This window comes from Chiloscyllium punctatum, chromosome 8, assembly GCF_047496795.1.
Source record: "Chiloscyllium punctatum isolate Juve2018m chromosome 8, sChiPun1.3, whole genome shotgun sequence".
NCBI lineage: Eukaryota > Metazoa > Chordata > Chondrichthyes > Orectolobiformes > Hemiscylliidae > Chiloscyllium > Chiloscyllium punctatum.
Window position 1 is genome coordinate 42,983,474 of NC_092746.1, and position 13,147 is coordinate 42,996,620.

General features: G+C 37.8%; 1 protein-coding gene across 4 annotated transcripts in view; it reads left to right on the top strand.

Annotated features, from left to right (window-relative positions):
• Positions 1-13,147, top strand: part of ica1 (islet cell autoantigen 1) — a 135,147-nt gene that overhangs the window by 77,387 nt on the left and 44,613 nt on the right. For 3 of the 4 annotated variants that reach the window (XM_072575413.1, XM_072575414.1, XM_072575415.1), the window contains exons 9-12: positions 2,310-2,410; positions 11,031-11,080; positions 12,315-12,395; positions 12,516-12,575. In XM_072575413.1, coding sequence (XP_072431514.1) covers positions 2,310-2,410; positions 11,031-11,080; positions 12,315-12,395; positions 12,516-12,575 — 292 coding nt within the window. The remainder of the gene's footprint in view (positions 1-2,309; positions 2,411-11,030; positions 11,081-12,314; positions 12,396-12,515; positions 12,576-13,147) is intronic. The other variant, XM_072575416.1, reaches the window with a different exon arrangement.

The following is a 13,147-nucleotide window of genomic DNA, read 5'->3' on the forward strand; positions in this document are numbered from 1 at the left end:
TGTCTTAGATAACTATTACTTTGAAGCCTAGCACTGCAGGAGGAGTTCAAGCTGCAATTTTATCAGACTTCTGAACATGAAGGGAGAGATAGAACCATAAGAAATAACCAGACAATAAAATTTAATTTAAATAAAAATAGTGAGAGAGCAATTCAGCACGTCTCCCACCTTCTGTGGAGAGAGAAACAGAGTTAATGTTTAGACTCCAATGACCCCTTCAGAACTGGGAATAGTGAAATGTTTCACTGAGTAGATGTAATTGAAACAACTTTGCACTGGAAGCTAAATAAATGACACTTGAAAGATTTTTAAGATTTCAAAGAAAATGTGTATTAGAGTCATTTTTCCAGTCCACCCTGTCCATGCCGACCAGCTATCCTAATCAAATCTAGTCCCATTTGCCAGCGTTTGGTCCATATCCCTCTAAATCCTTCCTATTCATATACCCATCCAGAGGCCTTTTAAAAGTTGTAATTGCACTAGCCTCCTCCACTTCCTCTGGCAGCTCACTCCATACACTCGTCACGCTCTACGTGAATAAGTTGCACCTTCGGTCCCTTTTTAAATGCTTCCCCAGTCTCCTTAAACCTATGTCCTCTGGTTTTGGAGTTTAAATAGCCAAGGTATTTTCCCAAGGATAGCACTCGATCCATGCCCCTCATGATTTTATAAAACTCTGAGGTCACCCCTCAGCCTCCAACAATCCAGGGAAAACAGCCCCAGTCTATTCAGCCTCCCCCTCTCACTCAAACTCTCCAACCCTGGAAACATCCTTGTAAGTCTTTAATGAACCCTTTCAAGTTTCACAACATCCTTCCTAGAGCAGGAGACCAGAATTGAACGCAGGATTCCAAAAGTGGCCTCACCAATATACCGTACAGCTGTAACATGACCTTCCAATTCCTGTACTCAATGAACTGACCAATCAAGGCAAGCATACCAAACACCTTCGCTATCCTGTCTTCCTGCAACTCTTACAGCAAGTTCTAGAACTTATGAATTGATTAACAAATAGCTATGGATTGTTCACAAACAAAACTCACTCACTTATTCATACAGTCTCTGTCTATCCCTCCCTTGCTCCCTCCCTCTCCCTCCCTCTCTCTTCCTCTCTCTGACAGTCACACTGTCTCTCAAGACAAAGGGAACAAAATATTCTCTGTAGATTCACTTTAAAAAACAAAAAACACACTTTCTAATCAAGGGTTGTTGTTCTTAAAGGCGACAAGATAAAGTGGATCATCAATCTGATATTCTTGTATATGTCACGAATTACACTCCATTGTCACAGATCTTGACAGACACAGGTTGATCAGGAAGTACAATAATGACAAGTTGTTACAGTCACCCTCCCAGGAGAACAATCTGCTTTCTCCCTAATTTTGTGATAGAAGTTTTTTTTTGAAAAAGGAGAGTCCAGCACTGGCCTCTCCCGTGTTCACAGGTTTCTTGTCTCCATTCAATTCAAAACAGAAGCAATTGCCAAGCCCCACACTTTTTTTTACAAGAAAACCATAAAACTCTGACAGGTAAAGACTGAGAAATGAATCCATTCAACTATCTGAAGTTATAATTCCTAAGAAGCCTTGTTTGAAAAAAGATTTCACATGTCCCAAAGGCTTTGCAGTGTACTTTTTTAACCTAATGCAGGTACCCAGATATAACATGAAATAGATAACGTTTTGCACAATCTTTCAAATCCAAGACGACAAAGAAGTATTAAATATGAAATGGCTATAGACTCAAAGAAAGGAGCAGGATTTTAATTCCAGGGTGCTCTCGGTTTGCAATGTATGGGAACACACACATGTTAATTTTAAAAGTTACCTTCAGGCCACGTTCACCAATTACAGATGCAAGGCTCTGTCTCCTTACCGGGGAGCTAATAGGAAGTGGTCCAGATTTGGATGATTGGAACTCCCATTGTTAGAGGTTTGAAGCTCACAGAGGAAGACCAGCCCCTATGGTTCAGGTGGTAGATCTTTGAACAGGGAAGTAAAAATTGAGAGATGTAACAAAGGCAGAGGCAGGGAATTGATAGATGGAAGGATTCTGTATTAGGTGGAAGATGGGAGATATTAATTGGCCAAAAGGATGATGGTTAAAGTTCAAAACTTGCTTTCACTTGCGATCAAGTGTCTTTTAGGCTATAATATGTTCTCTCAGGACAGAAGCATATGTTTTGTTGAATTGACACAATATGACTTGCGGGTTTATTGTAACAAATTGTTCTTCTATAGTGTGCAATTTAAAATTAAAATGTTTTGTGAATGTCATATAATTTAAAATAATTAAATTTTTGATTGTAGGTTTTGCAAGGACCTGTAAATAAATTGATAGAGCAAGCATCACAGGAAGATAATGATGCAAAGGTAGATGTGGCAAAGGATGCATCTGACAAGGATAATGAGTAAGTTACAGAAAATCATATGTTTTAAGAAAAAGAAACAAAGTTCAACTGAGCTAGTTGCTGAAATGAATGATGTTTTTTGTGTTTGAAGGGAATGATTCAGTCTCCATTCTTTTCATGATGCCAAGTTTCACTTACAGTAATTTTACTGCAGGGCTAAAATTATTCTGTAAACAAATAATCAACACAAGTGCATTTTAGCCAGTGAATCTAATATTTCACTAAATTTCTAAATATACACAATACATTCCCAGCCTGATTTACATTAATGCTAGGAATGCAGAAGCAGGAAGGGGGCTGGATTTCCTGTGAAATGTATAAATATCTTAAACTTCCATGTACACAATTAGGAAATTCTCATTTTCTCTCATGTATACTCTGAAGTGAGTCCATTGATATCACCTTCCAATCCTGTGAATTCTATCATCTGGAGAGGTAAGGACTGTGATATGTAGAAGCACCACAAATTGCAAGTTACCTTCTAAACTGTTGTGACAAAATGGCTCTGAGTTATTATTTTTCAAGTTACATTGACCTCACTGTCTCTCAGCCTGTGGGTTAAGACCAGGAAATTCTACTCTGGCAAAAAAAAATAAAATAATGTTGTTAATTGTTCATCACTGTGGTAGAGTGTGCAAGTTTGGAAGGTGCTGTTAAAGGCTTGCAGGTGTCTAATGAAATTGTAGTGTTGATTAACATCCAGTTAAGTTCAAGTTAAGAATCCTGATGTTTGCACAGGACACATGTTGCATTGTTTTGTTTGCCTTGAGATCCAGTAATTATCCATTCTCTTATGCAGTCTTATTCAGAAAGGTTTCAGGATACTCTGAGAAAAATTGAATGCTTTGTTCAGTTCATCTTTGCTATGCCTTTGTCGCTCTTTTGGCTGTCAGATCCACATCTTAACAAATTTCTCGGCAAAAATGGCCACATAAGCCATTCAGTACAGCCAGCTAACAGCGTTCTGTTTGCAACCTGTCTGCTGCACTTTCCAAAATTCTGTAGCAGCCTTCAGACAGAATTGCCTTCTTAAAAGCTGCAGTCAAAGATCTAAGCAGTTTCAGCACATGAAACATATTTCAGTTTACATGAGATTTCTAGAAAACGGTCTTCTAATGGGAATGCAAGTGAATTGGCCCTCAACATTTCACAAGGGTTTGGTTTTCCTTCAGGAGTTAGGAAACAGATTGGTATTGTTTCCTATTCTTGAAGTTACACCTAAGGACAAATGGTCATTAACCTGTGATTTTCCTGAGTTAGTCAATTAATAGCCAGAGAGTAGGCTCACTGTCAATCCCACTCTGGAAGGGGCCTTAATGGAGAAAGGGCAGTTGGAGACCTTTCAGCTTGAAAGGAGCAGCAGACTGCAATGGAAGATAAGTAACAAGGAATGCAGTTCAAAATGAATGCTCATTGTCTCAAATTTTTTAAAATCTTTAATCAAAAATAGATTCATCATTTAAGCCACTTTAAAGGGGTCCAGGGTTGGGAGGAATCTGTCTACGTTGGTGGTTTCTAGTTACTCCTGCAACAGGCAGATAAAATAGGCCACCAGGCAAGCTGCATTTAACTCTGTCACTTTCTATCTCAGCCCTGGCAGCTAAAACATTAACTTTGAAAAACACAAGAATTAGTAACAGGAGTAGGGGATTTAGCTGATCTCATTGTGGTGTCAACTCCACTTTGCTACATTCTCCCGTGATTGACTCCCTTGTCAAATAAAACTCTTATCAAATTAAGCTATGAATATATTTAATCTCACAGCCTTCAGTGTTCTCTGGAGAAGAGAATTTCCCAGAATAACCACCCTTCAAGGACCCTCTTGATCTCCTATGTTAACAAGATCATCTTTTCATTGCTGAAAATATTCAAGACTTAAGCTGAATGACTAGGAAGATACCTGTACTGATAACCACTAAGGTGCTTACAGAATTGAAATTTTAAAATGTACGCTTCAGGAGTTAAGATGCATCCCAGCAGAAAGGCTGTTTTTAGTTGGAAGTGTCTTCAGGCTAAAAGAGTTGGAAAGAAATCTTAAGCTGTCTTTAGAATTCAGTGAGAAAATTCAGAGAGTTAGCTCATGTTTTGTGTGTCTCTCAACACAAATCACATCTGGTCAATGTGTAGAAAGTCAGTCAAAGAAAATGATTTGTGATTTTGTCAGTTGAATAATAAAGCAATGATTGAAATGATATTTCACTGGGCATTATTGTTCCCAAAGCATATTGCTGGGGGGAGAAAAGGGTTGACTCTTTTTGTTTCTCGTTGTGATTTTGCAAACTGTCATATATAGCTTTTTTTCCCTTTTGTCTCATAAACTTATGCTCTATTGACAAAGTTGTGTGAAAATTGTTCAGTGATGAAGTCAACAAAATTGCAAAAAAAAAAACTCATTTTGAAATCTGATACAGTAATTGTATTTTGCAATTTTGTAGAAATCTGACTTGTTCAGAATTGCCATCAGCTGGAATTATGACATAACAAAGACTGGTGCCTTGTCGTCACTTCAGAAAGTGAGAGATGGAGTATTTAGTAGAGCTCCTTGAATTAGCTACCTCTGGCAGTTTCCATACCTAAAAAAGGAGTTAAAAGGGACATGAAATATAGTGATAACATTCAGTAAAATATCAGGTGAGGTTATAGGAATTGAACTACATTTTGATAGAGGAAAATTTTAAGAATTCACACGTGAATTATCAGTACTTTGATGAGAGAACTTGATGGATTTAACATTTTTTTTGCTGGTTAGACAGAAGTTAAGATGTCATGACAGGGTGGTGTGGATGTGTTTGTATATTTGTATTGAGCTTATGAATTAATGATGAGTGTTAAGAAAGAAAAAATACCAAACTGCTACTGTGGTTTCTAGTTTTGTAAACTTCATAGCTATGGAAACCACCAGTGGTGTCAATTGCACGTTCTTTCTTCAGATTGAGAGTTTGGAAGATGACTGCATCACCCATTTTTTTCCAGGTTTCTATCTTCATGTACAAGCTTGACTTGTAAGAATAAGGATAGGTTAATATATTGCATGTGAAAGAATTATGAAGATCTATGACATAGTCACACACTGAATGAAAGAGGCAGCATGTATGTACAAGAGGGGTAAACCATTGAATAAAAGAATCTGAAAAATCTTAAAAATCAAGGGACTTAACAAAATGACAAAACTAAACATTAAAAAGAAAGTTGATTGTGTTTTCAAAACCACCTCAATCACAAGTATTGAATGTAAACATAAGTAGATGGGTTGTAGTGCCCTATTGTAATTAGAAGAGAGGCGTGTGCAATTGAGAAGGGAAGGGTAAGAAATTCTTGCAGGTGAGTATGGTGATGCAGGCCTAGGGTGTTGCACTTCAAAAATACCATGGAGTATACTGGAACTGATATGCTCACTCACCTGTCTGCATGCATGTTGGTTTATTTCTTGCAGAACATACCTGCTTTCTGAAGGAAACCTCTTCCCCCAACTTCTTTAATTAGCACCTCCACTACAGTGTTTGAAAATCAGGGTGACATGATCATAGTAGCATCCCTGCTACAATGCAATAGAGCACCATTGAAAACTGGTTCCCCTTTATGGGGTCTTAAGAAGTAGCAGGCCCTCCCAAGTAGATATCTGTCTGCACAAACACGATTTGGAGTAGCTCAGTCGTCATGTTTTATTGGGCCAGGATCACTGACATAATCCAGCAGAGTATATGCTTTCCATTCCACTTGATCAATAAACATTTTAGATGAGAATATTCCCATCATGTTAAGAGTATATGCATTTGGTTCACAAATTTACCAAGTGCTTGCCTACATTTGGAAGACAAAAAATTGAGCCCATTAAACAAGTTTTGTTGAATGGAAGCGTGTTGCATCTAACATTTGGCAGGATGGACATTGGTGTTTTTTGCACTGAATCATTGTATTTTAACAGAAATCAAAAACAGACTGCCACATCACAGCACAAACCACTTCATGCTGTAATCTCCGGTGTGAGTCCCATGGTTTTTGATGTTTCACTCTGCTCAGCAGTATTGAGACAGCTTGTCATTTGTATGTTGGAGCCAGAACAGCAGCTATTTCAACAGACATTGGATGAGTAGAATATCATGTGCAGATAGGTAGAGAGATGCCAACATTTTGTTTTAAAACCACCAACAGAGCTTTCTTCCTAAATCCATACTGATGAAACAAATGTTGGACAATCAGGTATTAGAATGTCTACTTGCTTGTCATATGTTATGACCTGGAGGATCACATTCATGCTTTAGTCAATTGTTTTACATTGCTATAATTTAGTTTCTTCAGTTTATTTAGTATGAAAATAATTGCAAAATGGTTTAGTGTCACAACTTTAATAGAATAATATTTAGAACTTAAAGTTACAGTTGTTTTGAATACTGTCTGTTGGAGAAGTAATCTGTTTATTGCTGTTGTAATGAGATAGTTACAGTAGCTTGGGTCAAGGCACAGTTCCCTGCTACAATTAAAATTTAGTTTGAATAAACTTCCCCAGCTCAGATGCAAGCTTGCAAATTATTTGAATAATTTATTTCCAGTGAAAATTCAGATTGTATTATTTATGAAGTAGGAATAATGTTTTTTTTTTACAAGAATGTTTTATGAAGTATTTAGTCATAGAGTCGTAGAGATGTCCAGAATGGAAACAGACCCTTCAGTCCAACCCGTCCATGCCGACCAGATATCCCAACCCAATCTAGTCCCACCTGCCAGTACCCGGCCCATATCCCTCCAAACCCTTCCTATTCATATACCCATCCAAATGCCTCTTAAATGTTGTAATTGTACCAGCCTCCACCACATTCTCTGGCAGCTCATTCCATACACGTACCACCCTCTGCGTGAAAAAGTTGCCCCTTAGGTCTCTTTTATATCTTTCCCCTCTCACCCTAAACCTATGCCCTCTAGTTCTGGACTCCCCAACCCCAGGGAAAAGACTTTGTCTATTTACCCTATCCATGCCCCTCATAATTTTGTAAACCTCTATAAGGTCACCCCTCAGCCTCTGACCTCCGGGGAAATCAGCCCCAGCCTAGTCAGCCTCTCCCTATAGCTCAAATCCTCCAACCCTGGCAACATCCTTGTAAATCTTTTCTGAACCCTTTCAAGTTTCACAACATCTTTCCAATAAGAAGGAGACCAAAATTGGACGCAATATTCCAACAGTGGCCTAACCAATGTCCTGTACAGCCGCAACATGACCTTCCAACACCTATACTCAATACTCTGACCGATAAACGAAAGAATACTAAACGCCTTCTTCACTATCCTATCTATCTGCAACTCCACTTTCAAGGAGCTATGAACCTGCACTCCAAGGTCTCTTTGTTCAGCAACACTCCCTAGGACCTTACCATTAAGTGTATCAGTCCTGCTAAGAAAAAAGATTATATCTAGGTTCTGTAACTTCCCATATTCTTTGCCACTCCATAACACAGTGCATGACAGCATCAGTAGAAGAAGATTTCTTTGGAAAATGTTTAAATTGTAGCTTCTATTTTCTGTAATTGATGGGATTCACTGTGTCTTAACTTGATTAAATGCACCCTACATGTAGGGTGTAGGGAGAATGTAGGGTGCATTCTCTACTTACCTGTGCATCAATCCGTACTGTACCTCCGCTCCCGATACCAACTGCTTTCCAAATTGCTTTAAATACCTGCCAACTTTAAACAGCAAACCTCCTCACAAAAATATTAGTCTGTGCAACCCTGATACTCAGCAGTATCTTATACCACCTACATGATGGTCTGCAGAAATTCACCAAAGCTCCTTTTCAGCTTCCCCAGAACCTTCTGCTTTGTAATGGCCATGGAGCTCACCTCTTGTCCCCTATTCTGTTGAAGTTCTGATAAGCTGCTGTCTTTCATCATGAAGACTGATGCAAAATTTCAATTCTGCTCCCCCACCATTTGTTTGTTCTCCATTACTACTTCTCCCATCTTATTTTCCAGTGGTCCAACATTCACTTTCATCCCTTTCTTACTTTTCATATGTCTAAAAAAAATCTTGCAATCTTCTTTTTATATATTACTAGCCAGATTACCCTCCTATTTCTTCTCTCCCCTTATTGTTCCTTTAGTTGTCCTCAGTTTTTTTTAAATCCCAATCCTCTGGCTTCCTACTAATCTTCTTTATTCTGTCCCTGATTTTCCTCGTCAGCCATGGTTGCCTCATCGTCCCCATCATTTGATTCCTCTTCCTTGGGATGAATTTCTGCTGTATCTTCCGAATTACCCCCAGAAACTCCTGCCATTGCTGCTCCACCATTCAAACAACTTTGGCAGCACCTCCTTCATTTCCTTGTAATTATCTTTACTCAATTGTAATAATTGTATTTGATTCAAGCTTCTCCCTCTCAAGCTGCAGGTTGAATTGTGTCATATTGTAATCATTGCCCCATAGAGGTTCCTTCACCTTAAGCTCCAGTGTCAAGCCTGCCTCACTACACATTACCAAATCCAGAGTTGCCTGTTCCTTTATGGCCTCTACCACAAGCTCAAAGAACCATCTTGTAGACAATCCCATGAATCACTTTTCTTGGGATCCACTACCAACCTGATTTTCCTGGTCCACCTGCAAATTGACATCTCCAGTGATTATTATAATAGTCTTCTCGCTTGCCTTTTCTCTCTCCTGATTTATTTTCCGTCCACATCCTATCTACTGCTAGGAGTCCTGTACATAATTCCCATCAGGGTCTTTTTCCCTTTGCTGCTCCTCAACTCTACCCACACAGATTCTATAGTGTCCAACTCTATATATTTCTTTTGGCTATCAATTTTCAATTTAATTTCTTACTAACAAGGCAATCCTAACTGACCCTTAATAATAAGTCACAATTGATTGTGATTGCTAAAAAGGCACACCAACATCAGCGTTTCATATTTTTGCTCCCTAATCAAGTCTCCTCATTCACTATACATCACCAAATCCAGAATCGGATTTCCCAGTGGACATATAATTAGAACCCCTTTTTTATTTGTTTTGAAACTTTTTTTTTGCAGCCTCTAAAGTCAACTTATAAACTGAGTTATAGTATCTAATGTTGAGCTGTTTTATTGTGCCACACAATGACATGGTGTAAATACCATTATTATGAACATTTAAAAATCTGATGTTTGTTTTAAGTTCCTAGATCTTTTTTGGGAGGAAATGTGTTGACATTGTTTTATTTATAGTTATAACTATATGTTATCAAGGAAGTTCAAGCATGAGACCTATTTATGGGAATGCAAGATTTCTGTAATTTATAGGTTCTCTTGTGAATGTTCTAAGTGCATAACAGCAGTATTTGAAAGTCATGGTCCGAACCCTCTATCAGTTTGATTTGATATATTTAATTTCTAAGTTTAAATGCTTCATTTGTTGCCACACATCTGCAAGGGTGAACCTTTAACTCCAAAGTTTTTGGTATCACTGGTAATGATCACACAAAGGTCTTGAATAATGGTTTCATATATTATTTCATGTAGCAGTCTGGTTTCCTTGGAATTTATTAGAAAACCGTTGACCAAGAGACTGCTAAAAAGGTAATTGGGCTATCTGCTGCTGTCTTCTGCAAACTTACTCTTGCTGGTCAATAAAAATGTCAGGATTCCTATAGATAGCACACAATATTAGATGGCCTTATTGCCAAAATCAAGCAGGTTGTAAGCTATTTGTTCACTGTGCAAGGTTGATGATAAAATAAGGCAAATCAAAGCCATTGTACAGGACAATAGCTACCTTGATCAAATGATTTTTTTTTGCTGTATATGACTCAAAAACATGAATGGATTCTAAAAATTCCCAGTCTGTCTCAGAATAGAGAAAGTAACCTAAAAGTTTGAGCAACAGGTGAAACAAGCTTTTTTATGTTGTATCTCGTCAATAACAACATCTGCGGTGTTCATCAATAACAGAATGCTGCTGTGAAGCCAGAGAGGCATTCTACCTATCACACATAATGTAGTCTATGAATTTCAGTTCCAGTGTGATACTCGGGAATGTGGACTATACACGACAAAGACTGGCAGATTAGAGAACATTTTTAGCTGTTTGCTGTATCCAACCAGATCGCTCTTGCAAAACCCACAACATAGTGTCCTACATGAGATGCGATTCTGAAATTGGACAGCATTTACTGCATAGCCATCAGTGTGCAAAGGATTATACTAAAATAACATATCCACACGTGACACGTATTTCAAGATAACGAAACAGTTAAAAGCTGTTCCATGTTCATTTGCCAGAGCAATGCCTTAACTGATTAAAGCCAACCTGCCCAATTTAAAATTTAAATAAAGCTTAATAGTTACCTTTCTACATCATTAGCTGGTACCTTGTCCATGGAAAAGCCTCTACATGAGTCTATATGGTAAGCAAATCAGCAGTCTCCCTTAAGTAACATAAATGTGTTTCCCTTCACTTTATATCTCTTGTGAATTGTCCTGATAAGTGCAAGCCGAATATCAAGCCGAAAGTGTGCCCTTTTTCAGCAATTACTATGTGTTTCATAAAGAGTGTAAAGTTTGAGTCTGTCCTACCTAAGTCTTTGGTAACCAGATAGTCATAGGATTTGTATTAACTTAAGCTTGAGATCATTGTACTTTCTTTGATTTTACAGACTTATCTCATTAGAAGAAGAAAAGGAGGATCAAGAATGCAGCGCTTCAGGTATTATTAAATAATCTTAAACAGTCTGTCCTAGGAGAAAAGTTTGGGCTCCAGAATGGTGGCTATGGCACAATTTTGCTATAAGCCACATGGTCACTACCTTTGACGATGATGTCAGCATGAGCACCGCCAGAACTATGCTGAATTAACAGATTGGAATACTAATCAACATTGTAATGTTGCTTTGCCATTTTTGGCATCAGCTTTCTGGCTAACACCCTTTCTTAATCTTGCACAGTTGAACATTCGAACTGCACTACAACCACTTATTTAAAGGGAACATAAAACAATTTCATCTTAGCTGCTATTTGATTTCTCCTGTCTTTTCATCACTTCATAGGCTGTGGGCATTGCTGGCTCAGTCAACAATTGTTTTTAAACTGAATGATTTGCTGGGCTATTTCAGAGGACAGTTAAGAATCAACCACATTGCTATCACTGCAGATACATTCACTGGTTTCCAGAGTTGCTTAAAATTGTTAAAAAGAATAGGAAGTTATATGGATTGTGATGAAGGACTTGGATGTGAGTTTGAGGATTTGCAGAAACCACTTACAGCAAATTCAGGGAAATCACCTGCCACCTGCAAATTCCCCTACAAGCCACCGACTATCCAGACTTGGAAGTATATTGTTATTTCTTCACCAGCACTGGGCCAAAATCCTAGAACCACCTCCCCAATACCATTGTGTATGTACCTACACCACTGGACTGCAACAGTTCAAGAAAACAGTTTACCATCACCATCTCAAGGCCAATTAGAAATAGCCAACAACAGCTGGCATGGCCAGTCATTTCACATCCTGAATAAAAGTTATTCTAATTTCAGAAACAAGCCAGGTTTTGTGGCTTAACATTGTTTCTGCATTAGAGATAAAAGTATATGTAATCAGTTTTGAGGTAACTTTCATTTTGCCAATGCTTGAGCACTTTGGCTTGGCTAATAACCTGAGGAGTTAAGGCCATTGTCTAAATTAGCACCTTGTTGTGCTTTAATTCACAGAACTGCAACATTTCTTGACTCACCAGCATTATTCATGTTAACCTGGAAGTCATGATCACATTTTCAAAACGACACATGTATTTTTCCCTGCCAAGAGCACTATGGGTTAATTTGTCTGTTCTCTCCTAAACCTTTTTATTCAGCCCTGTCTTCAGCAGGTAGGAATTCATATAATTTTCTCTCACTTGAAATATTTGTCAGAAGTCTGATTTTGCACTTGGATATTTCTAGAAACTCCTCTTTCCCTTGTAATGGAAAACGATGCCTTTTCACCTTTGGAGCCAATGTCTTCAAGCAATCAACATAAATCAGGTAATCTTAACATCCGTGCATTTATCATAATGCCCATAAGGCCTCTATTTTTTCTTTCTTTCCAGGGGATCTTTGAGGAAAAAAAAGAGCTAACAACATTTTAAAACTTTCCCTCAATAGAGTCTATAGATGATTTGTTAGATTTGAAAAAGGAAGAAAAAGAATCTCTCTCTGTGAGTGGTAAGTGCAAAGAAACCAGGAAGTATTTAGCCAAATCAGTTTAGTTGAAAATTAGCTGATCATTGATCAAATCAAAAAATGTGATAGATTGCAAATGTTCTTAATCAATATAATTATGGAATGCTGTATATGTAGTTCTCAATTTGAGTCAGTCCATAATTCACAGTACTGTAATATACTGGCCATCTGTTTATTATCATTGAAATGTTTTTTTTTCTGGTGCTTTCTATGGTTTAATCTCAAAATACTTTAATTTACTCATTTTGATTTGCATTTTGCTGTGATTTATGCAAAAATATTGATTTAATATTAATTTGTGCCAATGTTTGAATTTAGCTTTGAGAAATTAGAAGAAAAGAAATGGTGGAATTGGCAGTTTAGCAAAAACAACAGGGCAGTTTCCTCTGCATGAAAAGAAAAGTTAAATCAGGAGTCTGTTTTTTCCAATCATGAATATTTGGTCCATTACTACCTATAATGCTTAAATCACTTCCTTTTATTGTTGGTGTGCTGCAAGGGATGTGCTGCCAAATGACAAAGGATAATGGCCCAAATTTTGCAGTTGCATTGCT